The sequence below is a fragment of the Musca autumnalis genome, unplaced genomic scaffold, assembly GCF_047663935.1.
Source record: "Musca autumnalis isolate F117 unplaced genomic scaffold, ASM4766393v1 scaffold_1, whole genome shotgun sequence".
Lineage (NCBI taxonomy): Eukaryota > Metazoa > Arthropoda > Insecta > Diptera > Muscidae > Musca > Musca autumnalis.
This window is the reverse complement of record NW_027411644.1, coordinates 19,632,949-19,658,464: the sequence shown is the minus strand read 5'-3', so window position 1 is coordinate 19,658,464 and position 25,516 is coordinate 19,632,949. Positions and strand designations below refer to the sequence as shown.

General features: G+C 32.6%; 1 protein-coding gene across 1 annotated transcript in view; it reads left to right on the top strand.

The window, feature by feature from the left end:
- LOC141394612 (uncharacterized) overlaps positions 1 to 24,028 on the top strand; it is a 208,388-nt gene extending 184,360 nt beyond the window's left edge. Inside the window, exons 2-3 of the mRNA XM_073969299.1 lie at positions 18,180 to 18,648; positions 18,738 to 24,028. Coding sequence (XP_073825400.1) covers positions 18,180 to 18,528 — 349 coding nt within the window. The 3' untranslated portion in view covers positions 18,529 to 18,648; positions 18,738 to 24,028. The remainder of the gene's footprint in view (positions 1 to 18,179; positions 18,649 to 18,737) is intronic.
- The last annotated feature ends 1,488 nt before the right edge of the window (positions 24,029 to 25,516 follow it).

The following is a 25,516-nucleotide window of genomic DNA, read 5'->3' as shown; positions in this document are numbered from 1 at the left end:
ATATTTATTTGAAAAATCCACGTTTGGTAAATTTTTGAAAAATATTTATTTGAAAAATCCACGTTTGGTAAATTTTTAAAAAATTAAAAATATTTATTTTAAAAATCCACGTGTGGTAAATATTTGAAAAATATTTATTTTAAAAATCCACGTGTGGTAAATATTTGAAAAATATTTATTTTAAAAATCCACGTGTGGTAAATATTTGAAAAATATTTATTTTAAAAATCCACGTGTGGTAAATATTTGAAAAATATTTATTTTAAAAATCCACGTGTGGTAAATATTTGAAAAATATTTATTTTAAAAATCCACGTGTGGTAAATATTTGAAAAATATTTATTTTAAAAATCCACGTGTGGTAAATATTTGAAAAATATTTATTTTAAAAATCCACGTTGTGGTAAATATTTGAAAAATATTTATTTTAAAAATCCACGTTGTGGTAAATTTTTGAAAAATCCACGTTGTAATATATTTTTGAAAAATATTTATTTTAAAAATCCACGTTTGGTAAACTTTTGAAAAATATTTATTTTAGAAATCCTTGTTTGGTAAATTTTTGAAAAATTTTTATTTTGAAAATCCACGTTTTGGTAAATATTTGAAAAATATTTATTTTAAAAATCCACGTTTGGTAAATTTTTGAAAAATATTTATTTTAAAAATCCAAGTTTGGTGCTATATTTTAAAAAATATTTTTTAAAATCCGCGTTTGCTAAATGTTTGATTTGAATTTTGGAAAATAATTTTTTAATAACCCACTTTTGCTATGTTTTTGAAAAATATTTTTTCTAATCTATGTTTGTTTGTTTGTTTGTTTGTTGTTTGCTAATTTTTTGAATTTTTTTGTGAATTTGTACGGTACTTTAAGGTCTCCTCTAACCCACAGAATAATTTACCGCATCAATGCCTTGATTTAATTTTTTTTGTTGGCTCTCTGTAATGATAAATGTTTATGTTGATAGAAAATGTTACCACCACCAATGGAACGCCAGATAAAGGTTACCAAAGTTCAACAGAATTTCATTCATTTCTTGCGATGATTTTGAGTTCTACTTTCTTTGGGAAGAGGGAGGGAGATACAGACATTAGCAGTTGGCTGTCCATAGCAAGCTCTAGTCTACTCTAGTTTTCAGTTCAGTTCTCGGCTGCCAACATAGATTCCAATAAATTTGTTAAAATACTTTGGCCAGCGTAAACTGGAGTCTTGTGGACAGCAACTCACTCACTCACTACAGCTTGTTGTCCGTTTGGCCTCCTCCAGAGGTATGTGAGAGAGTGTGTACAAAAATAGAACTTTTTTTGAATGAACTATTTTAACGGTCACTAAGCAATTGTCGACTAAAGAAGATGAAGAAAAAAGGAATGTTTTTTTGCGGTAGTTGGAGCTCTAATCAAATACTATTGAGTAAATGAAGTTAAACGTTAAAACTTCTACTACTGCAGCATGGAAGACATGAAGACATTCCTAATACAATTTGGGGAAAAAATTCTTGTTTTTGTGAAATAATTTTGGGAATATTTATGTTATGGCCAATAATGATGATGATGGTGGCGCAAGAGAAAAAAACGAGCATACAAAGTATTTTGACACCTGATAAAGTAGAAGGATCAAAGTTGGGAATTCCGTGGGGAAGTTTTATAAGTTGTTAAAAGTGGCTGTAGAATGTTAAAATATAGTAATATTAAACGTGTTTTTAAGACATATTGAACTCTCATATCACTAGTTCGCATGGTTTTTAGAATACCTTCCGAAATTTGAAAATTTAAATTTTTCAAAAATGGCGCCCAACGTTTGACGAAAGAAAAATCTTCTTTAACTTTTTATTACCAAAAAAGTATTTGTCAAAAATTTTCACCAACGTGGATTTTTAAAATAAACATTTCTCAAAAATATAGAACAACGTGGATTTTAAAATAAACATTTCACAAAAATATAGAACAACATGGATTTTAAAATAAATATGTTTCAAAAATATACCACAACGTGGATTTTTAAGATAAATATTTTTCAAAAATATATCAAAAAGTGGATTTTTTAACATAAATATTTTTCAAAAATATACCACAACGTGTATTTTTAAAATAAATATTTTTCAAAAATAAATATTTTTCAAAAATATACCACATCGTGGATTTTTAAAATAAATATTTTTCAAAAATATACCACAACGTGGATTTTTAAAATAAATATTTTTCAAAAATATACCACAACGTGGATTTTTAAAATAAATATTTTTCAAAAATATACCACAACGTGGATTTTTAAAATAAATATTTTTCAAAAATATACCACAACGTGGATTTTTAAAATAAATATTTTTCAAAAATATACCACAAGGTGGATTTTTAAAATAAATATTTTTCAAAAATATACCACAACGTGGATTTTTAAAATAAATATTTTTCAAAAATTTACCAAACGTGGATTTTTAAAATAAATACTTTTCAAAAATATACCACAACGTAGATTTGAAAAAAAATATTTTTCAAAAATTTACCAAACGTGGATTTTTAAAATAAATACTTTTCAAAAATATACCACAACGTGGATTTTTAAAATAAATACTTTTCAAAAATATACCACAACGTGGATTTTAAAAATAAATATTTTTCAAAAAAATTAACACAACGTGGATTTTAAAAATAAATATTTTTCAAAAAATTACCACAAAGTGGATTTTTAAAAAAATATTTTTAAAAAAAATTACCACAAAGTGGATTTTTAAAAAAAAAAAATTTTCAAAAAAAATTATAACAAAGTGGATTTTTAAAAAAAAAATATTTTTCAAAAATTTACCACAACGTGGAATTTTAAAAAAATTATTTTTGAAAAATTTACCACAATGTGGATTTTTAAAAAAATTATTTTCCAAAAATTTACCACAACGTGGATTTTTAAAAAATTTTTTAAAAATCCACGTTTTCAAAATTTTCCACAACGTGGATTCAAAAAAATTTATATTTAAAAAAAAATACAAAAAAGTTTATTTTTAAAATATTATTTATCAAAAATGTACCAAAATGTGGATTTTTAGAAAAATTACCAGAACGTAGTTTTTTAAAAAATTATTTTTCAAAAATTTACCACAACGTGGGTTTAAAAAAATATTTTTCAAAAATTTTTCACAACGTGGGTTTAAAAAACTATTTTTCAAAAATTTTTCACAACGTGGAATTAAAAAAATTTCAAAAATTTACCAAACAGTGGATTAAAAAAAAATATTTTTCAAAAATTTACCAACACGTTGATTTAAAAAAAAATAATTTTTCAAAAAGTCGATTTTTAAAAAAATTATTTTTTAAAAATTTAACAAAAAGTGAATTTAAAATAATATTTTCAAAAATATACCAATACGTGGATTTTTAAATTTTTTTCCAAAAATGTATTAGAACGCGTATTATTAAAAACCATTTTTAAAAAAACAAGTAAAAAGAGTCAGTCGGCTTTGCCGACAGATATATACCCTCAGCCAATGTGAAGTGAAACTTTCACCTACGGACAGATCGAATGTATTTAAGGTCTCTTCAGATTTTTGTGGCCCTTTTGCGACATTTGAACTTGCCGACAAAAAATGTGGATTAGTAGTTAACTGCACTAAGACACAAATGTTGAACCTTTGTGGGGGAGGTACCTTTAGGGAGGACCGATATGGGCCATTTTAGAAGTTGTTTTCCTAAGAAATATGGACATGCCCCTGAAAAAACTTTTACCGTCGTAATGGAGGAAGCGAATGCAAATCGCTTCAACAAAAATGAAAGTGAACTTATCCGAAATTGTGTGTGAGAGGTACCAGAACCTGATCTATATCTGGTAGATATATTAGGATGTGCAAAGTATGGATCACATCGGTCACTCCCTTTAAGAGTTATCGTGCGCACAATTTTTCCGAACATTTTTAAACTTTTGTGGGGGAGGTACCTAAAGGAGTGGACCGATATGGCTTATCTTCGAACTTAAACTATGTTTGGACACAATATTACGGAGGCCAAAATTTGGACCGAATCGGCACATCCGTTCGAAAGTTATCATGCGCTCCATCCACTACACACGGTATCTTTCAGGCTATTTTCTCAGGAAGAATGGACTTGCCCCTAATGAAACTTGTACCGCCGTATGGTGGGCAACGAATACAACTTGTTGCAACAAAAATCAAAGCGATTCGAGAGCAGGTCCTAATCTGAACTTATCTGAAATTTTGTGTGGGAGGTACCCGGAGGAGTGGACTGATTGAGTCCATTTTGGAATTTCATCTAAGCTTAGTGGAAGTTTCACGATGTGCAAAGTATGGATCAAATCGGTTTCTTCCTTCAAGAGTTATCGTGCGCTCAAATTTTCCGAACATTTTCAAACTTTTGTGGGGGAGGTACCGGAAGGCGTGGACCGATATAGCCCATCTTCGAACTTAAACTAAGTTTGGATAAAATATTACGAAAGCCAAATTTTGGACCGAATCGGCAGATCCGTTCGAGAGTTATCTTGCGCTCCAACCACTAACACGGTGTCATAGGGTTTTTTGTAACTTTCAGGCCCATTTTCTCAGGAAGTATGGTCTTGCCCCTAATGAAACTTACAGCGTCGTATAGAGGACAGCGAATACAACTTGCGTAAACAAAAATCAAAGCGATTCGAGACCAGGTCCTAAACTGAACTTTTCCGAAATTTTGTGTGGGAGGTACCCGAAGGAGTGGACCGATTGAGTCCATATTGGAACCTCATCTAAGTTTGGTAGAAATTACACGATGTGCAAAGCATGGACCAAATCGGTTATTCCCTACAAGAGTTATCGTGCGCACAAGTTTTGCGACAATTTTTGAACATTTGTGGGGGAGGTACCTGAAGGAGTGGACCTATATGGCCCATCTTCGAACTTAAATCGAATCTGGACAAAATATTTCGATACCCAAAATTTGAACCGAATCGATTGATCCGTTCGAGAGTTATCGTGCGCACCAGCCAGCCAGACAGACAGACGGACAGACAGACGGACGGACATTGCTAGATCTACTCAAAATTGTCTGAAACGGATATCGTACAAACATACTTGGGGTCTAAAACCATTATTTCGATGAGGCACATTTTTGGTCGTATCAAAGTGTAAATACCCTCTTTAGCCTAAAGGCTGAGGGTATAATTACCAACAAGACGATTTTTTAAAAAAATATTTTTCAAAATTTTTCAAAATTTTTCAAAAATTTACCAAAACGTGGATTTTTAAACAAATTACTTTTCAAAAATTTACCACAACGTGGATTTAAAAAAAAATAAAAATTTTTCAAAAATATACCACAACGTGGATTAAAAAATAAATATTCTTCAAAAATATACCACAACGTGGATTTTTAAATAAATATTTTTCAAAAATATACCACAACGCGGATTTTTAAATAAATATTTTTCAAAAATATACCACAACGCGGATTTTTAATTTTTTTTCAAAAATTTACCACAACGTGGATTTTTAAAATAAATATTTTTCAAAAATTTACCAAACGTGGATTTTTAAAATAAATATTTTTCAAAAATATAACAGGACGTGGATTTTTAAAATAAATATATTCAAAAATATATCACAAAGTGGATTTTTAAAATAAATATTTTTCAAAAATGTACCACAACTTGGATTTTTAAAATAATTATTTTTCAAAAATTTACCAAACGTGGATTTTTAAAATAATTATTTTTCAAAAATTTACCAAACGTGGATTTTTAAAATAATTATTTTTCAAAAATTTACCAAACGTGGATTTTTTAAAATAATTATTTTTCAAAAATTTACCAAACGTGGATTTTTAAAATAAATATTTTTCAAAAATATACCAGGACGTGGATTTTTTAAATAAATATTTTTCAAAAATATATCACAAAGTGGATTTTTAAAATAAATATTTTTCAAAAATGTACCACAACTTGGATTTTTAAAATAATTATTTTTCAAAAATTTACCAAACGTGGATTTTTAAAATAATTATTTTTCAAAAAATTTACCAAATGTGAATTTTTAAATAAACATTTTTCAAAAATTTGCCAAACGCCTATTTTTAAAATAAAAGTGGATTTTTAAAATAAATATTTTTCAACAATTTACTAAACGCGGATTTTTAAAAAATATATATTTTTTTAAAATTTTTAAAATTGGATTTTTCAAAAAAATATTTTTTTTAAAAATTAAATAAATATTTTTCAACAATTTACTAAACGTGGATTTTTAAAAAATATATATTTATTTAAAATTTATAAAATTGGATCTTTTAAAAAAATATTTTTTTTAAAAAAATTATAAAATTAAATTAAAAAAAATATATTTTTTTTTAAATTTATACAATTGGATTTTTAAAAAATATATTTTTTTTTTTTCAAAAATTTACCAAAACGTGGATTAAAAAAATGAGTTTTCAAAAATTTACTAAAACTTGAATTTTTAAAAAAAAAATTTTTTCAAAAATTTACAAAAAAAATTATAAAAACGTGGATTTTTAAAACAAATATTTTTCAAAAATTTACCAAAAGGCCGATTTAAAAAAAAATATTTTTCAAAAATTTACCAAAACGTGGATTTAAAAAAAATAATTTCCACAAATTTATAAAAAAATGGATTTTTAAAACAAATATTTTTTAAAAATTTAACAAAACGTGAATTTTTAAAAAAATTAATTTTCAAAAATTTATAAAAACGTAAATTTTTAAAACAAATATTTTTTAAAAATTTAACAAAACGTGGATTTTTAAAAACAACATTTTCGTTTTCGGACCTATAGGCTTTGTGTACTACTAGTAAATAAATTAAATAAAATTATGTCGATATGCGATAAAATAATACCTTACACATTTCGGTTCAGTTAATAATCGACCTTCGGTTTTTCCACGCCAAATCAAAATCGACAAAAATTGACTTCGTGATTGATTTTAGGACTTTTTTGATATGGCAGGTGTAATGGCAATTTGTTACAAATAATTAATCCTCTCAACATATTGCTGTGCGCATTATTAACATTTTACTCTGTTAAGATAATTTTCAAAATCAAAGATTTCACATGGAAATTTCTAAAAACTTGGCATGATTTCATATCCACATTTAATTCATGGCTTTCATATCATGGACTCTACAATTCAAAGTTCATATCTTTGTCTACTTTTGATGTCTAATTTTCCTAACAACAACAACAACAACAACAACAAAGTGTAACAGTGACATTAATTACAATGTTGGCCCACTGTGTGTGTGTTTTCTCTCTTGTACTCAAAGATATGAATTATATCTGTATCTGCATCTATAATTAAAATTCCAATCATGTTTTATTTTGCAAATTTAGCACAAAAATCTTTTTGTCAACAACAACAACAAGAAGAAATCTGAAAAGTGAAAAGAGATGTGTAAGGGTTTCTTTTCTCTGTGCATATGAAATATCATCATAAATAAATCACAAAACATTAGAAACAATAAACATATGTCATTGTCAGAGAAGAAGTGTGTTTGCGATATTCGTGAGCAGAATGCGACATTCGGATATGAAATAGATTTTGGAAATTTCAAAGTGATGAAAGTGGGCTTATATTTTTTATAAGAAATCCACTGGCCATATGGCAAACAAATAAACACTTCATTTGCATCTCGCAGGTCTTTTTGAGTAATAGATAAAATAAGACACACGATAGACTATCACCTTGTCTGGAAAGTCAGAATGGATCGGAGGGGGTTTTTCCTATTTCAATTGCTGCTCTTTTATCAGTTAATGTAATCCCAGTTTTATTTGCTCCGTTTAATTTTGCAATAAAAATCTAAAAATATTTCAAATTAAAATGAGGTCCTCAAAGAGGAGGGCATATTCAGTTTGTGAAAGGATTTTTTTCAGTTAGTGCGGGCTATAAATAAAGGACAGATAATGATTGTTATTTTTGTAACGTAATACAAGTGTTTGGATTTTCGTCTCCATAAATTACTGGGGATTCTCCATGTGGAACGGAACGAAATAAATAATACCCTTCATCTCGTTTGACACACATCAAAATTAAATTAAAAAGTAGTTAAACTTCGAATACAGTATAAAAAAACGTATGCGTGTGTGGTGATGATCCGGTATGGATATATTAGTGTGGATTGTTGAACATATTTTGCTATTATTTGAAAGACAAGAGAGACTTATTTCATCCGATTATTTCAGCCGATTCACTCAATGATATGGTCCCTACTTTTTATAGCCGAGTCGTAATGGTCACTTGTAAAGAAGTTTAACATGGCTGAAATACTCAAGGAATTTCGCCAACATTAGGCGAAGGGTTATAGTCGACACCGTTGAAAATGTCCCGGGAATCGAACCCGGACATTCAGAGTGGAAGTCGGGTGTATAGAGATAAAAACGTATTAAATCTTACTACAGCACGTGGGCGTTTTTGTATTACTCCCTTATAATACTTCCTACCTTTGAAGGCTTAAGACCTCTTTAGAAACTTTGTAGGCCAAATTGACATGTCCTCTTTTGTTGACAATACACATCAAAAACATACCTTTACTCGATTATGCATTATATTGACCGATTCCATTCCGTTGACATTATCCCACCCTAATATTTCCCTGCACTATTGAAACATGAGTGCATACATACATATATAACTTCTGTAATGAAGTTTAAGGTCAACCAGTTAACTGTACAAGTTTAAAAAATCAGTTGGTCATTGCCTTTTCCATTTCGTTGTTGAGATTGGCTGCAATTCACCATCTCTCAGGCAAGTGAAGGGGAAGGCTAAGATAAATAAGAACAGAATATTTCTTAAAAAGCTGCTGCAGAACAAATTAAGACAAATAACCGGCTTAAACGAATATTTAAATATTTTTAAATACATCTGGTGATTTAAACACCAACTTAAATACAAAATATGCAGAACAACTAATCACAAATCACTTGTAAACAAGGTTAAGTCATCAACTTGAATTATTTGGCAAAGATGCTTAAGAAGTGTCAAGGATGTTATGCTAACTTTTTTGGAAATTTTGAAAAAGAGTTCTAAACAAAATTAGAAATCGGATTTAAAAAATGACAAATATTATTAAAGACCCCTACGGAGGTCTTCTATTCTATACAAGACCCCTATTCTATAGAAGACTTCTACGGGGGTCTTCTATTCTATAGAAGACTCTTACGGAGGTCTTCTATTCTATAGAAGACCCCTACGGAGGTCTTCTATTCTATAGAAGACTCCTACGGAGGTCTCCTATTCTATAGAAGACTCCTTCGGAGGTCTTCTATTCTATACAAGACTCCTACGGAGGTCTTCTATTCTATACAAGACTCCTGCGGAGGTCTTCTATTCTATAGAAGACTCCTACGGAGGCATTCTATTCTATAGAAGACCCCTACGGAGGTCTCCTATTCTATAGAAGACTCCTACGGAGGTCTTCTATTCTATACAAGACTCCTGCGGAGGTCTTCTATTCTATAGAAGACTCCTACGGAGGCATTCTATTCTATAGAAGACCCCTACGGAGGTCTTCTATTCTATAGAAGACCACTACGGAAGTCTTCTATTCTATAGAAGACCCCTACGGAGGTCTTCTATTCTATAGAAGACTCCAACGGAGGTCTTCTATTCTATAGAAGACACCTACGGAGGTCTCCTATTCTATAGAAGACCCCTATGGAGGTCTTCTATTCTATAGAAAACTCCTACGGACGTCTTCTATTCTATAGAAGACCGCCCTACGGAGGTCTTCTATTCTATAGAAGACCGCCCTACGGAGGTCTCCTATTCTATAGAAGACCCCCCTACGGAGGTCTCCTATTCTATAGAAGACCCCCCTACGGAGGTCTTCTATTCTATAGAAGACCGCCCTACGGAGGTCTTCTATTCTATAGAAGACTCCCCTACGGAGGTCTTCTATTCTATAGAAGACCCCCCTACGGAGGTCTTCTATTCTATAGAAGACCCCTATGGAGGTCTTCTATTCTATAGAAGGCTCCCACGGAGGTCTTTTATTCTATAGAAGACTCCAACGGAGGTCTTCTATTCTATAGAAGACCCCCCTACGGAGGTCTTCTATTCTATAGAAGACTTCCCTACGGAGGTCTTCTATTCTATAGAAGTCTCCTACAGAGGTCTTCTATTCTATAGAAATCTCCTACAGAGGTCTTCTGTTCTATAGAAGACCCCTAGGGAGGTCTTCTATTCTATTGAAGACCCCATACGGAGGTCTTCTATTCTATAGAAGACCGCCCTACGGAGGTCTTCTATTCTATAGAAGACCCCTACGGAGGTCTTCTGTTTTATAGAAGACCCCTACGGAGGTCTTCTGTTTTATAGAATACACCTACGGAGGTCTTCTATTCTATAGAAGACCCCTACGGAGGTCTTCTAGGCTATAGAAGACTCCTACGGAGGTCTTCTATTCTATAGAAGACTCCTACGGAGGTCTTCTATTCTATGGAAGACTCCTACGGAGGTATTCTATTCTATAGAAGACACCTCCGAAGGTCTTCTGTTCTATAAAAGACGCCTACGGAGGTCTTCTATTCTATAGAAGAGTCTTCTATTCTATAGAAGAGTCTTCTATAGAATAGAAGACCTACGTAGGAGTCTTCTATAGAATAGAAGACCTACGTAGGCGTCTTTTATAAAATAGAAGGCTTTCGGAGGTGTCTTCAATAGAATAGAAGGCCTTCGGAGGTGTCTTCAATAGAATAGAAGGCCTTCGGAGATGTCTTCTATAGAATAGAAGACCTCCGTAGGGGTCTTCTATAGAATAGAAGACCTCCGTTGGGGTCTTATATAGAATAGAAGACCTCCGTAGGGGCTTTATATAGAATAGAAGACCTCCGTAGGGGTCTTCTATAGAATAGAAGACCTCCGTAGGGGTCTTCTATAGAATAAAAGACCTCCGTAGGGGTCTTCTATAGAATAGAAGACCTCCGTAGGGGTCTTCTATAGAATAGAGGACCGCCGAAGGGGTCTTCTATAAAATAAAAGACCTCCGTAGGGGTCTTCTATAGAATACAAGACCTCCGTACGGGGTCTTCTATAGAATAGAGGACCGCCGAAGGGGTATTCTATAGAATACAAGACATCCGTACGGGGTCTTCTATAGAATAAAAGACCTCCGTAGGGGTGTTCTATAGAATAGAAGACCTCAGTAGGGGTCTTCTTTAGAATAGATGACCGCCGAAGGGGTCTTCTTTAGAATAGATGACCGCCGAAGGGGTCTTCTATAGAATAAAAGACCTCCGTAGGGGTCTTCTATAGAATACAAGACCTCCGTACGGGGTCTTCTATAGAATAGAAGACCTCCGTAGGAGTCTTCTATAGAATAGAAGTCCTCCGAAGGAGTCTTCTATAGAATAGAAGACCTCCGTAGGAGTCTTCTACAGAATAGAAGACCTCGGCAGGTGTCTTCAATTGTATAGACGACCACCGCAGATGTCTTCAATTGTATAGACGACCACCACAGATGTCTTCTATAGAATAGAAGACCTCCGTAATAGTCTTCTATAGAATAGAGTCTTATGTCTTATGTATAATAGAAAACCTCCGTAGGAGTCTTCTGTAGAAGAGTAGACCTTCGCAGGAGTCTTTCATAGAATAGAAGACCTCCGTAGGAGTCCTCTGTAGAATAGAAGTAGGGGTCTTCTATAGAATAGAAGACCGCCGAAGGGGTCTTCCATAGAATAGTAGACCGCCGAAGAGGTCTTCTATAGAATAGTAGAAGGGGTCTTCTATAGAATTCTATAGAAGACCCCTACGGAGGTCTTCTATTCTATAGAATACATCTACGGGGGTCTCCTATTCTATAGAAGACCCCTACGGAGGTCTTATATTCTACAGAATACCCCTAAGGAAGTCTTATACTCTATAGTCTACCCTACCATAGTAATGTAGAACTGAAAAGGTAACTTTATTCTTTGCAATTTCATGAACTTCAACTTCATCCCTAATACAAATTTTAATAATATTTTTCACTTCATTCGCCATCAATGTCACATTGTGGTTATCTCACACAAACAAACACACGATGTTAACACATATTTCGCTTTTATGTAGACCCCCTAGAGAAAATGTCAAATAAAATTTTATTTGAATATTGAAGTGAAAGATAGACAGAGAGATGACAAGGTAATTTGTTAAATCGTATTCATTCAATCGGTCTCTACAATCGTTGGATGTCAATGATGATCGACACTAGCAGACTATACTAGCTATCAAAATGATAACTACAGTGTAATCGTCGCTATTCACTACAATCATTGGATATCAATGATGATGGAGATGTAGATGATGATGATCGACACTAGCAGGCTATATATACTACCTATCAAAATGATACCTACAGTGTAATACATGTGTCTCTCGCTCTCTGTCCATGTATACACATATACCTGTCAGTCTGTTTGCCTTCCTAATGGATGAAAATGATTTATAAAGTCGTTAATTCAAAATTGATATGCAATTTAGAATAGACAATAAGTTGACGTTCGTTTCCTACCACAAAACAATAACTGTTTCGAACTGTTCACCACTTCGTTACATCTGGCCATAAAACGCATGTCTGCCATTCGATTGGATCACTGCGCCATATCGTTAATAGTTTTGACATTTAAACAAAACTGTCAATGTAATAAAAAACTAATTATTGTTATTATCAATTTAATTAGTTTTCTTGTTGTTGTCGCCGTGGAGATCAAGTGGTAAATTACAAAAAAGTTAATTAGAAAAGTTAAAAAAAAAACATCTTCTAATTAAAAATTTTAAATTATTAAAGATTGTTAGATTTATGTGGGAAAACGCTTGTCAATCTATTGAAGATTTATAGAAAATGTTCTAGCTAAAGAAGATATCATCAAGAAAATTCAGAAAATGAAAGAAGTAGGTTTACGCTGGTGCTTATCATGGTAATTGTGATTCTATATTAATTTTGTTGACAGATAGTAGAGTAGAAGTGAGGATCAGCGCAGATGTTAGTATTGCTTATACGCCACAACAAAGTTATCAAAGCTCTAATTTAGTATAATCATAAACCAAAATTATGTTATTCTATTTATCTACCATCAGATGACGCGTAGCGTACACACAATCCAATAAACTGGTGTTTTGGATTGAGTCGACGCTCTGCACCATCTGTTGGTAAATAGAATAACATACCTTTTTGTTTGTGTCTACGCTAAATTATGAAACTGGAACACTAATTCGGAGTATTTGCAGCACTGATACCTACCCTGATTCTTACTTCCAGTCTACTGCTAATGGAATATATTGATGGGTTTTGATAGTAAATATACTACGACAAGGCAGTCAAAAAATTTCAAAATAATTAGAAGGCGCCTTTAGGATACAGTTTGAAATATCAAAAATGTGCCTCATTGAAATAATAGTTTCTCTAAATATGTTTTGGCAAAATTCGTTTAAGAAAATTTAGAGTCAATTTAGCCCTGTCAATCCGTCTGTCTGGGTGGCTATTGTGCACGAAAAATCTCAAATCGAGCAACTTATTTGACCCCTCGCAATACTTTGTCCAAACTTAAATATCGTTTCAAAAATGGACTATACAGTCCACTTCTTCAATTGCCAATTGTGTGCATGATGACTCTCGAACGGGTACAAACGTTATGACCCTGTGCACCTCGCAAAATTTTGATCAAACTTAGACCAAGTTCAAACATGGGTCACATCGGTCCATCCCTTAGGGCGCCTCCCCCACAACAAATTTCGTTAAATTGGTGAGCCCGATAACTCTCGAAGAGAGAAACCGGTTTTGTCCAAACTTTGCTCATTGCAATATTTTTCCAGTGGGAGTCGCAGTGGTACTCTCGTCAACCATGCACTTAGAATGTCTGCGGTTCAATTCATGACCAGAACATTAAAATTTTCGTCAGTGGCAAATCCCTCAGTGTAAATGTAGCTTAGATTTTCTGAGTATTTCAGCCATGAAAAACTCTTCTACAAATGGTGTCGTTGTTCGGACTCTGCAATAAAAAAATAGGTCCCATATAATTGAGCGAATATAAATCGGTGTGCACTCATTGATAAGAGAGACTCCTTTGACCTTTCTGGAGTGTTTAGGGAACGATTAAAATTACCTCTAATATAAGCGGAGATATTGGCATAAGAATACAAAGTTGACTATTTCCCCCACAGAGCTAATATGAATCGGGTGCACTCATTGATATGAGAGAAGTCTCCCTTGTCCCATCTGGGATGTTTGTGGAACAATTAAAAAAAAATTTCTCCCACAGAAGATTTTTTACCCATCCCGACCCCTAAATATTACCTAACCATCACCTCTCTTGGACCCCCATTGTCGGGGACAGTAATGATTGGTTTTGACAAATCGAAAGCCTTCGATACCGTCTACCATGCCAATCTGTTCGAGGATATAGAGATGACTTTCCTTCAGCCGTGTATGGAACGTTGGGCGTCAGTCGCTTGTGGAATTCAGAAACAGAAGCCTAAGACCCGTAAACTGAAAAAAGAAGTTCCCAAGCGAGGTAATATCTCCGGAACTGCCGTGTATGAAACGTTGGGCGGCAGTCGCTTGTGAAATTCAGAAACAGAAGCCTAAGACCCGTAAACTGAAACAAGAAGTTCCCAAGCGAGGTGATATCTCCGGAACTGTTTAACCTTTACCTTTCCGTAATTACATACACTCCAGGCAGCATAGAGATGGTAATGTATGAGGATGATTGCAAGATCTTGGTGTCGGGTCATATCTTGGATGACATATTTGGGAGGTTAAATGTCCAAACAGCTCACTTAGTACAGTCCTTTCATCTGAGGAATATAGAAATAAACGCCGCTAAATCCACTGTCACACTGTCGACCACCTGGACGGTTGAAATGAGGATCCTCCTGAACATATTGTTCGATAGCGTCAAGATGCCGACCACTAACAACCCTATGATATTAGTTATAGCGTTCGACATCTATTTAAGCGGCCAGCGTAAGCCACAGCGTCAGGTCATATCCTCGATGACATACATATGTGGGAGATTAAATGCCGAATTAGCTGACTTAGTACAGTCCTTTCATCTGAGTAATATACAAATAAACGCCGCTAAATCCTCTGCCACACTGTTCACCACCTGGACGGTTAAAATGAGGCTCCCCCTGAACATATTGTTCGACGTTCGACAGCATGTTTAAGTTGCCCGCGCAAGCCACAACTTTTTGCAACAAGATCAGAAGTAGGAACAAAGTTCTCAAGTCGCTGGCCGGCAGTACTTGAGCTGAGAAACCTTGTTGACCTTTTATAAAGCAATAGCCTGATCTTTGGTAAGCTATGCGGCGCCAGTGAGGTATGCAATTGTTAGCGCTACGCAGTGGAAGAATTTTTAAAACCTGCCAGAATGCCGCCTTTATCGCTTGTTTTCCACGCGCGAACAAACAAAATTTGCACTAGAGACCAAACTGTGTTTTCGTTCGTCAAATATACGAACGAATGGAAAAAAATGTTTCTCTCAAAATAAATTACTGATTATTGTTGCGATGAAAGTTATCGCACAGACCTAATGATTTCCCTCTTTTGGAATAGGTCTGTACGATAACCCAAAAAAATTTTACAAATTTTGACTGAATGCTGTTCGATAACAAAATTGTCCAGCAAAATAGAGTTGATAGAGATTTTTCGACATTTCTGTGACTGAGAACTTGCAATTTTTTGCTGGGAAAATTAGTCCCGTAAAAATTTGTTAGTTTGACCAGCTGACTTTTAATCAGCTGTTCAATGTAAACAACATGAAATGTTGAAATTTTTTACCAAGAAAGTTTCAAAATTTCACATACAAAATTTAACTAATTTAAAGCAATAAACCTATTCACAACGCTTTAGAATCTAAATAAATGTGCAATTGTGAAATTTTTTTGGTCAAAACTGTTAACATTTCAAGTTGTTTACATTGAACAGCTGATTAAAAGTCAGCTGATCAGACTTGCAAATTTTTGCGGAACAAATTTTCCCAGCAAAAATTTGCAAGTTTTCAGTCAACGAACTGTCAAAAGATCTATCTCATCATTCAGTAAAAATTTGTACGAATTTGTACAAATTTTTGGGTTATCGTACAGACCTGTTGTTCGATAACTTTCTGCAAATCTTCTTGCTTGAGAGAGTAAATTCGCTGAGAGAAGTTGCTGGAACTTGCTGAGTAATTATTGCTGGGAAAGTTATCGTACACACCTAATATCAAATCTACTGTATTTAATCCATTATAATACGTTTATATATAACCGGATTGACAAACCCACTGGGTTTCAAATGTCAATTCCTTTGCGTATACGTCAAATAAATCCTCATTAAGAAGGTTAACCCTGCAAAAGGCTATAATATAAACATGGCCTTAGTCGACTATTTTGCCTAAAATGTTAAGGCCCAAATACATAAAACCGGCAAAAGTAGTAAAAGTTGTAAACTGCTCCCATATGAATTGTATTGTGTCTGAAGTAAAGGAACGCTTTTCGAGTAAAAAGTGGTAAAACTTGAAGATTCTTGAACGTAAAGGTACAGAGCTTACGTGACGCGTTGCGCGTTGAAAACAACAACCACATGAAAAAAGTAGTGATGCCAAGTTTGTTCTTGAAGTTTTCATGTGGTTGTTGTAACGCCACGCTCAACGGACCGTATGTGCCGCGGCCTTTTAAATGTCGAAGTCGACTTTCTAATATCAAATTTCTTCAGCCTCCTGTCACACTGCGAAATAAATTTCATGAAATTATGCGCTCTTAGGTCGAGTTCCGTACTAGAGTAATTTTATTAAATTGCTGTTGTGGGTAACTCGATGTAAGAACCCCTATAAAATGGGAAAGTTTATAACGCAAGTTTCACCGTGTGACATAAGACTTAGTTACGTTGGAACGCTTTTAAATGTTTTGTGTGATGAATGCATTTCGTATTATTTTTATTTATAGTACGTTTACATTTACCAAATTGAACGGATTTCAAAAGTCAAATCCGTATACGACGAATAAAATACGCATTGGATTTGAAATCCACTCGATTTCGTTAATGTAAACATACTGTTAGTAAAATGTGTGTGTGCAAAGGAATCAAGGCTGCGTACATAAGCTGCCTTGCCTGCTTACCTTGCTTGCTTCTGATAAAAGAATAAAAAAGAAAAGGGCAACCCAGTTCGAAATTTGCTCGCCCTTCTTTATTCTTTTATTTTTATTATGTCAAAAATGAAGCAGGAAAGCAAGGCAATCAGGCAGAGCAGCTTGTGTACGCAGGCCTTTAGTACCTTATAAAGAGACTGTTTATGGGATAAATTTTTGTTATGGAGAGTATTGAAAAGCTAACACTTCATGTTTTACTTAAGCGGGCTACACACCGTCAGTTTTGACTATCGAATTTTTGAAAATATCGATTGCTGCCAAACTGTCCAACGACCACAAAACATTTTGTAACACACTTTCTAAACATATTCGCAGGTTAGCATTTCTAAAAATTAGTTTGTCCCGGTCCACAATAGAGCGATTTCATTGAAAAATTTCATGAAATTAGGCGTTCTTAGATCGAGTTCCCCACTACAGCAATTTCATGATATTAGTCTACAATGGAACTCGATCTAGGGACGCATCATTTCCTGAATTTTTTTCAATGAAATCGCTCTAGTGTTAACCGTGACTGTGTAGTTGAATTTGAAATTCTAATTATAGAATAACTCACAAAAATTCAAGATTTTAAAAATTGACTTCTTTATATGTGGATTGACTGTTTAGATTTTATAAATATTTTTTCCTATAATAACAAAAATTCTTAGCTAAATATTGACAAATATCAAATATACATTAGCGTGTGTTAAATGAAAACAATGACACATTAACACAAACATTGCGAATAACAAATAGACAAATCAAACAAATCATTCAATTTTTTTACCACTGTGTTAAAGGTAAATAAATAACATAACAGAAAAAAACAAATCAAAATATTTTTTGCTATAATAAACAAATTTAACAGCTCTTAAAAATATCAAATAAACAAGTCGTTTCATGCATATGTTTGTGTTTCTAAGTGGCATGTGATTAATCGTAGACAATTTTTTATAACAAATAATTATTTTTTGTGTTTTCTTCGACCTTTTTATTTGTTGATAAATAAAGTAAACTTTTTATAACAAATTTTTTATTTATTTTATTTTATTAATTTTATTTTTTTATATATTTATTAATATAACATTTTATTTTTTTTCTATATTTCCAGCTACATCACCCCCTCAAATGCCCCACAAAATTCTGTCAACAATACTAGTCTAATGTATTCCAGTGCAACGGGACAAATGTATCGAATGCATCCATCCACAGCGGCAGCACTTAGCGGTCACAATGGTAGCGCAGATGTAACCGATGGCACCGAGGTTGGTAACTCCTCCTCCTCTTCATCGAATGGTTTTTCACAAAGACTACGAGAATTGGCAGCATCTGCTGGCCTAATGTCGCTTAAAACCAAAACCACCACACTAAAGCCAGTCATAAAGACACGTGGCTCACCTGGTCCTGAATTCCCCAAAAAAGTAACATTTAGTGCTTTTGCCACGGTGCAAGTGGTGTGATGGGTCCTATAGATGGAGATAAAAAAGGGGAATATTTCTTTTGTATTTTTATTAATTAATTTCGGCAAGGCATACATATCGAGTGCGGAAGCTGAAAAGGGTTTCCAAATCTGTTTCTAGGTAATATTAAAACAATTTTTGAATTTTGAATTTATTTATTTAGTTTTAAATGTTGTTGTTTCTTTTTTTTTTTTTGAATATTTTTGTAGGGTACTGTTGCTGCTGTTTGCTGGTCCAAAAAAATATACGGATTTATGTGTATATAGATTGCTTTCCTTATATGTGGATATAAACGGAGGAGGGTTCACACCACATTCCTGTTTCTCCAGCTGATTGTTGCTATGTTTGTAGTCTTTATTATTATTTTATTAGTTTTTAGTTTTTAAGAAAAAAATGTATGTATGTATATAATATTTTTTTGGTTATCTAGATGGAGTAAGACAAATAGGCCAAATACATACGGTCCGTTGTGTGACGCGTTGAAAACAACAACCACATGAAAAATGTGTAAGTGATGCCAAGTTTGTTCTTGAAGTTTTCATGTGGTTGTTGTAACGCGACGCTCAACGGACCGTATGTGTCGGGCCCTAAAGTCCTATTGGTAAACGTATGTTTACACATACGAAATCCAGTGAATTTTAACTGTCAAGTCCATTGGGTGTATGTCAAATATTATTTGGTCTGTTCCAGAACTGCAAGAATCTACTATTTTTTACTATTTTTTCCGATAACATAAAGGAAAAAAAGGCTATCGTAGTAAAAAATAGTAGCTTCTTGCAGGTTCTGGAACAGAGCAATTGTTTATTTTCTGACGTATACAAAATGAAATTGACAGTTGGATTTCGTAAATGTAAACGTACTCTAAAGTGTTCTTTGACATTTGCTGTCAATAATGAGGTTAATTTTTTTTTTTAAGTTTGACAAATAGGAGGAAATGTAAGACATTTCGAAGAGGGCTCATTTTGTATTCACATCATATTTCTTCGAAGGATTCGAACTATCAATTTCATAGCGTATATGTTAGATAAAAACTCATCCGAAATCCAGTGGATTTCATTTGGCGAATACGCAATGGAATTGAAAGTAACGTTGTATCATGGCACAATTACCAAGGTAGTGGCATCGTAAAATTTTGAATAGGTTATGTCAAAAAATTTGTTATGCTGTTGGGGAAATTACAGCACAAATATTTTTTTTATAAAGGGATTTGACTTCTCATATTCGAACAGCTGGTGTGATACCACTACCTGGGTAATTGTGCCATGCGTACTATAAAACTTGTTATTTATGGTGTCATCAGACCATCTGCTATTTTACGTATGTTTTTTAGCTTGTATATTCACATGTAAATTCATATGTACAACAAAATTTTCATTTTACATAAATGGCCTGTTCCCGTACTTTATAAAGTGGTAAAAGTCGTAAATGTTGTAAAAGTCGTAAATGATTTTTATATAAATTTTGTGTACGGGAACGCAAAATTTGTAAAAAGTGGTAAAAATTGTAAAAAAATTTTAGTTCTGGAACAGAGCTAAAGTTTATGATTATTGCTATCATACCTGGTTATGTTTTTTGTATGACATAACCTAAAAAATGTAAACAACAGCTTTACCAAACAAAGAAAACAGCTGTTCCCTTTATGTTTACAGACGAGAATAGAGCGCGCTCTAAGGGCCAGAACAGAATCAATCGTCGCTTGCTTTGCTTGTTTCCCAAATGCCAAATTATAAAGGAATGCCAGAGCCTCCTAAAGGAGAACGCAGGCGGATTTGCAAAGAGGCTCTGACATTCCTTTATAATTAGAAATTTGGGGAAGCAAGCAAAGCAAGCGACGATTGATTCTGTTCTGGCCTCAATCGAAGCAAGTACATATGTGTTGTCATCTCATTCTAATACAACAAAATTTTTTATGTATCACACGACGAGAAGAACTTACAGATCTGAAAAACAGATGCAGAACATACGAAAAAACAGATGGTCTGATGGTACCTTTCGTTTAGAGCTCTTCATTGTTAGATATCATATTTTTTTCACGTGACATTTGCTGTCAATGATAAGCTATAATTTCTTCTGAAGTTTGACAAGTAGAAGGAAATGTTAGACATCTTGAAGAGTCTTCATAAGACGATTGGCTTTTTAAGGAATATTTTCAGTTTCACTTCATTCACATCTTACAAAAGAATCTAATAGTACGTTTACATTTACGAAATCGAGTCGATGTCATCTGTCAATTCCTTTGGGTATACGTCAAATCAAAACTCATGTTAAATCCTTTGGATTTCAATTGAAGTATAAGCAATGGAACTGACAATTGAAATCGAGTGGATTTCTTAAATGTAAAATTACTCTAATAGTAAGTTTACATTTACGAAATCCACTCGATTTCAACTGTCAATTCCATTGCTCAAACGTCAAATGAAATCCAGTCGATTTCAGATTTGACAGTTGAAATCGAGTTGATTTCGTAAATGTAAACATAGTATAATACCAAATCTGTGTAGTTACTGTGGAACGCTTTTAAATTTTGTGTGGTGAAAGCATTTCATACTAGAGCTGGCAAACCATCGATATTCCCAACATTAGATATTTTCGATATAATATTTTAAAATATCGATTGCTATCGATATTATCGTTAAGTTGTCAACACCATTACTTTGGAGATGAAAATGGCGGAAATGTCAATGCTTTTCTTCACATTTTGCAAGTAGTTCACAGAAACGTAAAGTAGAATAAACAATTGCTTTTATTTTATAAAAATATTAAAAAAATACATTTTACTTTTCCGAAAAATGTGTACGTGTGACTACGGACTTACTTTCTGACACACACAAAACCGAAAAACAGCGAAATTTCTATTTATTTCAATAAATTTTAGATTGGGGGTTTTTCTTCCGATAATATCGATAGGCAAAACTATCTATCGATATTTAATATTTAAAAAAATAATCGATTTTATCGATAGTGCCATCGATTTTTTGTCAGCTCTATTAAATACCCAGCAAAAAGATTTGGGGCCGCAAAATGTAGAGTCCTGATTTCACTGCATGTTGCGAACCAGTCCACACAGAGTCGTAATATTGCACTTCGTTCTTCACATTTTATAAGCGGTTATTTAGAAATACCTACGAGCAGCCCACTTTATAGATCCCTAAAAGTAGCGACATCATTTTTCCAAAGACAAAGAAATAAAAGTTGCGAAAATTTTTGATTTAATTTCCGAGACGGAAATTACTGAGTGGGGTTGGAGTACTTGCCGAAGTCTGAACTGACAAATAAGGAGGACAATAGGGCATTTTAAAAATCTGAAATTATAAATTGTTGCTGCAACCATATATTTTGTGTTAGGCACCATAATGACAAAAGATATTAGCTGTGTTCCTTTACTTATCTGAGGTTACCATTTTTACCATTTGTTACCATTTTTAACCTGCATAGCGTTCCTTAAAGTGGTAGAACTGGCACCATTTTTTAAGAGAGTGAGAGAGGAGAGAGAGCACATATGCCTTTCTCTTCTACCACAGGCTACCAGACAAATTTCTATAGGTAAAAAATGGCAGAACTGATTTTTCGACTTTTGTTTGACGATTATTTCACAATAAAGAAAAAATGGACGAAAAACAGAAGAAAAAGTCGAACGCTAACAAAACTAAATTAAAAACTGTGAAATAAAAGACGAAAATTGATTTTTTATGTTTCTTTTTGACATTGCTACCAGATCTACCATTTTTCCGTTCTTTACTTTTCTGGAAAAATATTCATGAGAGAGCAATTTTGACACTTTTCTCTTTTACCACTCTTACCATTAAAAAAGTAAAGGAACAAAGCTATTATTGAAGCAAAAATATAAATGTTTACATTTTAAAAATGCCTTATTGTGTTCTCAGAATATGATTGCTCCAACAATATCTCTTCTCTGCCTCTACGTACCATCGTCGGAATAATAATGTTCGATCTACAAACCAAAGTTCCCGATTTCTTAAAGTCAAACTTCACAAAAAATAAAGGAAATTATAAATGTTGATGTCCTTATACGAAGATAAAGTGCATAATTACGATTTATTAGACAGATGTTGTTCTACATAACTGTCAAACAAATCGAGAACAAATTTATGACGATAATAAAGGCACGCTAAACATCATTGACAGTTCTTATTTCTACAAATGTCAAATTTTAATTTTTTTTAAATAAAATAAAATTTTCTTTAAATATTTCAAGCTATTCACAAATTATATAAAACATTTCCCTAAAACTATTTTTATAATTATAACAAATTTAAATTAAAAATGCCAAAACCTATTTTAAAGCATTGGAATACTGGGGCTCAATTCTGTTTCTATAAAAATGTGAAATGAAAACTTTTATAAAGGAAAAATATGTCAAATGAAAAAATTATAAAAAGAAAATATTTTTCATTTCAAATTTTCATAGAACAAGAATCCAGCATCTGGGCCTATTACCTAATTGTGCCATGAACAATGTGGCCTTATAAAAACTTAATAAAACTATATAAACATAATAAAACATAACTATAAAAAAACTGATTTGAAAAATAGCAAAAGCTCTAAAATTAAGAAAATTTGCAAACTGAAAGCTATTTGATGCTTTGCAAATAAAATTGTAATCCAACCAAAAAAGGCTTATTTTCCTTGTCTAAAAATTATATATTTTTACGAATATGTATGCTTATTTCTTATTATTAAAAGAAGAAGAAATGCTATGTCACTAAAAATAATTTCCTTTTTATTAAATCTTATAACTATATTTTTTATAGTCTAAACTAGAGTCATTCTATTTTTGTTAATATAATTATTCAGTATTTAAAAGAAAATGTTAATAACATATTCATGCTTTAATTTATACAAAAGTAAATTATTGAAAATGAATAGTAAATAATAACTAAAAAAAACAACATAAAACTAATTTTACTATAAACGAGAGTTTCAAAATCGAACTAAACAATTTATGAAGGTGGAAAGAGGAATAATTATAGAAATTCAAAACAATTTAATACTATAATAAAATTAAAACATTTTATAGCATCAAGAAATGTAAGCTTATGATTTTATGTCAAAATGTTTAAAAATAAATTTGAAATTTCATATTTAAAAAATCTGAAATTTATCTTCTACCACAACGTCTCTAATATGCAACATCTACTAATTATATACACATTGTATCGCAAAAAATGTTTCGACATCAAAAACAACAACAACGATCATATAAAAGTGGAATAATGAAATGAATTATCACAAATTCGCAATAAATAGTCATTATTTACGATAAGCATTTATACATTTTAAGAAGTATTTTTTTGTATAATTTTTATTGAGTGTTTGTAATAATTTGTATACAAATGTACATATGTATTTATCACATGTACATACATATACTTACATTTTTTTGTAATATTCGATTGTGTTCTTGTAAATAAAACATTTAATTTAAGCAAAAATAACATAAATAAATAATAATAAATAATATTGATTGATAATAAATAAAGGCGAAAAATTAAAAAAAATTGTTGTTCTTTTTGGAGGGTTGGCGTTTTTTGTACCCTCAGCCTTTAGGCTAAAGAGGGTATATGAGGAAAAGTCAAAATTTTTTAGTTTCCATGAAGCCAAGGTTTGCACTATTATAATACGCGAACTATTGTAGTTTACCAGTAACTATGACTATTGCTGGATTAAAAGCTCAAAAATTTAGCAAAAAAAATTAATTTACGTGGTACTTACGACCGCGTAAAGGAAAACACATAGGTAAAAACACGTTGAAGCTAAACAGGTTTTTTACATTGCTATTCGATTTCTGATTGAACCATTCAAATGACGGACATCTGTCCAAAGTAAAAGTAGGAGAATACAAAATGAAGATTACACTTCTAATGTATCACATTCCAAAATTTCCACTGCATCGACCTTTTATGGATGCTGACATTTTGAAGCCGGATTTCAGTAGTCCGGTCAAAATAGACATGCGTATAAGGGGGAAATAGCAAAAATTCCCACAAAGCTGAATTTTGGTGGAGAGCTAGGGTTGGCCATTAGAAGCAACGTCCTAAAAGTCCCCATCGATCCCATGTGTGCAAAACAAGTTATTCGGGGTCAAAGGTAATTTTTGGAGGCATTATTTAGTTTTTTTAATTTTTCTCAAAAACGCTAATACTAAGCAAAAGCTCGCTAAAGTAAAAGTTGTAGATTCAATAATTGTCTACAAGATTGGTCTTTATGATTCTTAAAAAAGACTTACCATTTTCGAGATATCGCGATCTAAAGGTCAAATAAAAAATTAGCCGCGTAAGTACATTATGAGGCGAACCGGTTAAAGTAACGACACTATGTTAGATACTTCCGCAAGCTTTCAAACGATATCCACTTTGCAGTAATCGGTTCAGTAGAACCGGGTCTAACCCGGTTTTTAAATTTGGCCTTTTGGGTCTAATAACCGGCGAACCGGATCCGCAACCGTTGAAAATTATACATTTCCGTAATCAGCGCAACAAACCCTACCTTCTGACAAAACTTGAAAAAAATCGGAGAGTGACTCTAACATTGAATAACTCTACTAGACACACTCCGAATTTGTTGGCATTTTTTTAGAAGATAGCTATAATTTCGCTCTTCAAGAAAATGTATATTTTTTTGGGGGACAGACCCGATTACTTCGCTTATTTTAGCCGCTTCGTCTGAATATGTGCATATTTCCCTTATAAGTACATAAAAATCATATGTTTTTTAGAACAGCTATATCTCAAGAATGGTTCCTTCTAGGAAAAAAATTATAAAGGTCAAACTTGTAGATAATTTTTCTGTCTACAATATTTACTTTAGTCACTTTTTGATTAGATCAACAGTTTTCAAAAAATAAATCCGAAAACCTAAAAACCCTTAAAATTTGACCTTTGACCCCGAATATTTTTTTTTGCACACATGGGATCGATGGGGACTTTTAGGACATTGCTTCTAATGGCAAACCCTAGCTCTCCACCAA